Genomic DNA, 4,865 nt, shown 5'->3' on the forward strand with positions numbered 1-4,865 from the left:
ATTTATTCCTATACTCTCTAGTGCTTTAGAGTATTCCTATACTGTCTAGTTTTAGTTTTATTCCTATACCTCTCTAGGGTATTGGATTGTATCAAATGCTTTTTCTACATTTATTGAGATGATCATATTGTTTTGTTAATTTGGTTGTTGATATAGTCAATTATCATGCATATGTTTTGAAAATTAAAAAGCTGTAATTAAGAAAAAAAAAAGAAAGCCATCTTCCAATTGCAAGCATTTCTACTCATATAAAATATTTACTAGTCACTATTAATCAAAGAATTTCAAATTAAGACAGCTCTGAGGTACCACCACACACCTCTCAGATTGGCCAAGATGACAGGAAAAGATAATGATGAATGTTGGAGAAAATGTGGGAAAAATGGAACACAAATACATTGTTGGTGGAGTTGTAAAGTGATCCAACAATTCTGGAGAGAAATTTGGAACTATGCCCAATGGACTATCACACTATGCATACCCTTTGATCCAGGAAGGTTTCTACTTTGCTTATATCCCAAAGATATCATAAGGGAGAAAAAATGACCCACATGTACAAAAGTGTTTGTGTCAGCCCTTTTTGTAGTGGCAAGAAATTGGAAACTGAGTGAATGCTCATCAATTAGAGAATGGCTGAAGAAGTTATAGTATATGAATGTTATGGAATATTATTGTTCTATAAAAAGTGGTCAGTAGAATGATTTAAAAGTAGCCTGGAGAGACTTGCATGGATTGATTCTAAGTGAAATAAGCAGAACCAGAACATTGTAAAAAGCAATAACAAGACTACATGATGATCAATTCTGATGTACATGGATTTTTTTCAGCAATGAGGTGATTGAGGCAAGTTCCAATGGCCTTCTACACCAAAAAAAAAAAAAAAAAAAAAAAAAAAAAAGGACTGTGGGAACTGAATGTGGATCACAACATAGTATTTTCATTCTTTTTGTTATTATTAGTCTGCATTTTCTTTTCTTTCTCATTTTTTTGGGGGGATCTGATTTTTCTTGTGCAGCACAATAATTGTATAAATATGTATACATAATTTGAATTAACGTATATTTTAACATTTTAACATATATTGGATTACTTGCTATCTGGGTAAGTGGGTGGGGACAAGGAGGATAACTTGGGACAGCGGATTTTTTAAGGGCCGGTGTTAAAATTTTTCATGCATATGTTTTGAAAATAAAAACTTTAATAATAATCATAAAACAATGATCAACATAATGATTTCAAAAAGTCTGGAGAGAGTTACATGGACTTTTGCTAAGTGAGTAGAAGTGAGTAGAAACAACAACAAAAAAATCTTACACGGCAAAAAGATTATGTAATGATCAATTGTAATGGACTTGACTCAACAATGAGGTCATTCAGGCCAATTCCAATAGGCTTGTGATGGAGAGAGCTATCTGCATCCAGATTGATTGTAGACTGAATATTGATTACCACATATTATTTTCACCTATTTTGTGTTGTTTGCTTGCTTTTTTCCCCTTTTCCTTTTTTCCCCTTTTTGTTCTGATTTTTCTTGTGTAACATGATGTGGAATTATATATAGAAGAATTGCATGTGTTTAATATACATTAGATTAATTGCTATCTAGGGGAGGCTTCTAATAAAATAAGACTAATTAAATTGCTGTAACGATATTTTTATTAGTTACTGGATTTTTTTTTCTCTATCACATTTTTAAATGTACTTATTGGAAGTGATTTCATTTCATATTGGGCTTGAATGACCCTTCAAATTCTTGACTTTTCCCATAGCAACCACTGGGTTAGATTCTCTGATAATCATTGAAGCATGCTGTTAAAACTATATATATATATATACATATATATATATATATTCATTTTCTTACAGGCATATCTTATAGGAAATTCCATATTCTTAAAGTAAATGTACTTTAAGTCACCAAATTAAAATTGCAACAAAAGAAAGCAATAAAACACAATGAACACATTGGCACAATGGCACAAAACCCAGCAATCAGCTGACAAAGATCTAGTTAAAGCTGGATACACTAGCTAAATCTGATTTTATTCATTCAAAGTCAAATATTGTCAGTTCCCTGTAAGTAGAAGCAAATAAACAATACTGTAACAAAATAAAAACAATCTTAAATTGTTCCTGTCTTCAATAATTCAAATACTAACATCAATAAAAAAAAAAAAAAAGGTTTTTTATGTTTGACCACATACTAGAATGAAGCCATATTGGCAGGAGCTCCTAACATTAAGAAATCCATTCTCATAATGTATGTATGTATGTATATATATATATATATATATACACACACACACACACACGTACATATATATGTATATACACATATATATATACATATATATGTACGTGTGTGTGTGTACATACATACACACATGTACAATAACTATTTGGCCTAAAAGCACATTTCTGCTTATTAACAACCCCAACTTCCTTAAAAATTCAGTTAAAGTATTATTTCTCACATAATACCTTTTTGACACCTATCTTCTGTCACTCTTGAAATTATTTAGCATTTGAAATTTGAATATGTACACATATATATACTCTATTAGCGTGTGTATTCATTGATTTTAAAAAAAATGTAACTATTTGAGTATAGAACTCTTTGATTTTATTCTTTTCATCCCTAGTCACACACTTAAGGTAGATGTTTATCTTATCTCATAAAAGTCAATTTATACCTATGTACATGATGATTGTCATAAAATGAAAAACTTTTTCACACTCATATAGTAGAATGGAAAAGGGGGGATTTCAATAATAATTTAGATAAAGGAACATAAAGCAACTGATTATAATTTGGCATACAGGAATCCTTTATCATTTCACTTAGGTAGTAATTGTTTTAGTGCATTAATGACATCTTTATTTCTCAGGGTGTATATCATGGGATTAAACATTGGAGTTAAGATAGTGTAGAAAAGTGAAAGTATTTTATCAATTCCTCCTGAGTCATTTGACTTGGGTCTTGAATATGTAATAGTTGCAGACCCAAAAAATAAAATGACAACTAGAAGATGGGAAGAACAAGTTGAGAAGGCTTTGTATTTTCCTGTGTTTGATGGAAGCTTCAAGATGGTAGTGATGATTTTGACATAAGATCTGATTATCAATATAAAGGGTACCATGACAAATAAAACAGCAACAACATAGACAGAGAACTCTATCACAGAGGTATCTGAACAAGCCAACTTCAGTAATGGTGGTATATCACAGAAAACATGATTAAGTTTATTACTATCACAGAAAGGGAGTGAGAAAACCTGATATGTCTGACCAATCATGACTGGAATTCCAGTGGTCCAGGAACCAACTACAAACTGGACACAAACTTTATGGTTCATGATGAGAGGATAGTAGAGTGGTTTACAGATGGCCACGTAACGATCATAGGCCATTACAGCTAGGAGCAAGCATTCAGTGCCTCCAAGAGTAAGGAGGAAACACAGTTGTATAGCACAGGTCAAAAAAGAAATATTTCTGTCCTGGGTCCAGAGATTTGCCAACATTTTGGGAAGAGTGACTGATGTGTAACAGATTTCCAAGAAAGAAAAGTTCCCAAGAAAAAAATACATGGGAGTGTGTAGAGCTCGAGAAACTTTGGTGACTAAAATGATGAGGCCATTTCCTATTAGGATACTCATGTAGATAGTTAAGAAAATACTAAACAAAAACCCTTGGAAATCGGGAAGGTCAGAAAAGCCAAGGAGAAGGAATTCCACTACAGTTGTAAGATTGGTTCCCACCATTATTTTCTCTGATGCTCATCTGTTCTATGATGATTCTGGAATAGCATTCCCATTATCTCCTTAGATCTCATTTTCCATTTTTTTCTGTAAAAATAAAGATAGCAGATTATACAATCTCCAAGCATTATGAGTAAATTTTAATATTACTTTAAACTCTGCCAAAGTATGTTTTGTTATTTTTTTTTAGCTTTGAAATTTTTTACTTTACATTGTTTACTAAAGTCCATTCTAGAGCTGAAATTTTTTGGCATGTTTTCCAGTCCTAATCTCTTAATTTTGTCTTTGTAGCTTCAAAACAGCCCTTCTTCCCTATCATTCTATGTCATATATTTATAGCTCCCTCCAATTATAAAATTCTAGATTTTCTCCTTTAAAATTGCTTCTATCTAAAAAATCCTCTCATGTAAAATATTCTGACTGACATTTCAAATGAAATGTTGATTAATTCTTGTATTGAGGAGGCACGGACTGAAGTGGGGAAATATTTTATGAAATATAAATAAGTACAAAAAATATACATTTGAATATCATTATCAATACCTATTTTTTTCTAAAGGATATTGTTTCTGGGAAGTAGAAAAATATACTTGTACAAAGAGTAATATGGAAACAATCTAAATAATTTTTTTTCTCAAATATTATTGACATTCTAAGTACTTTCCTTCCAGTCTTTGGTGATGTTCTATTCCTTTCTTGGAATGATGGTTTTCTACCCACTGTTCATCTTTTATCCGAATCATTACTTTATTTCAAATGTCAATTCTATTTCCACACCTTCACCATTTGCTTCAGAGATTTTAGTCGCTTCTATCAAAGTAATGTTTTATTTAATTAATATAAAATCTGCTTTCTATTTAAGCACTCTTTCTGGAAACATTGTAGGTTGAGTCCTGCTCTCAGATAAAGGAAGAAATTAGTCTCAATCTTGTCTCAGTTACTAAATAGTTCTATAGCCTAAGTAAATAATTAAAGTCTCTTAACCATATTTTTTTTCTTTTAATACTAAAACAATTACAAATATAAAAAGCACCCTACATTTAAAATTTATAATTTCATAGGATGATTTTAATGATTATAATGATGATAGTAAATGTTGATTTACTT

At 31.0% G+C, this 4,865-nt stretch overlaps 1 protein-coding gene across 1 annotated transcript; it reads right to left on the minus strand.

Moving 5' to 3' along the window:
* Positions 1-2,837: 2,837 nt before the first annotated feature.
* On the minus strand, positions 2,838-3,764 carry LOC127539905 (olfactory receptor 10AG1-like). The gene has a single exon (XM_051964331.1). It carries the CDS (start codon positions 3,759-3,761, stop codon positions 2,838-2,840), a length of 924 nt encoding a protein of 307 aa, XP_051820291.1. The 5' UTR covers positions 3,762-3,764.
* Positions 3,765-4,865: the final 1,101 nt, after the last annotated feature.

Source organism: Antechinus flavipes, chromosome 6 (assembly GCF_016432865.1).
Source record: "Antechinus flavipes isolate AdamAnt ecotype Samford, QLD, Australia chromosome 6, AdamAnt_v2, whole genome shotgun sequence".
In the NCBI taxonomy this organism is placed as follows: domain Eukaryota; kingdom Metazoa; phylum Chordata; class Mammalia; order Dasyuromorphia; family Dasyuridae; genus Antechinus; species Antechinus flavipes.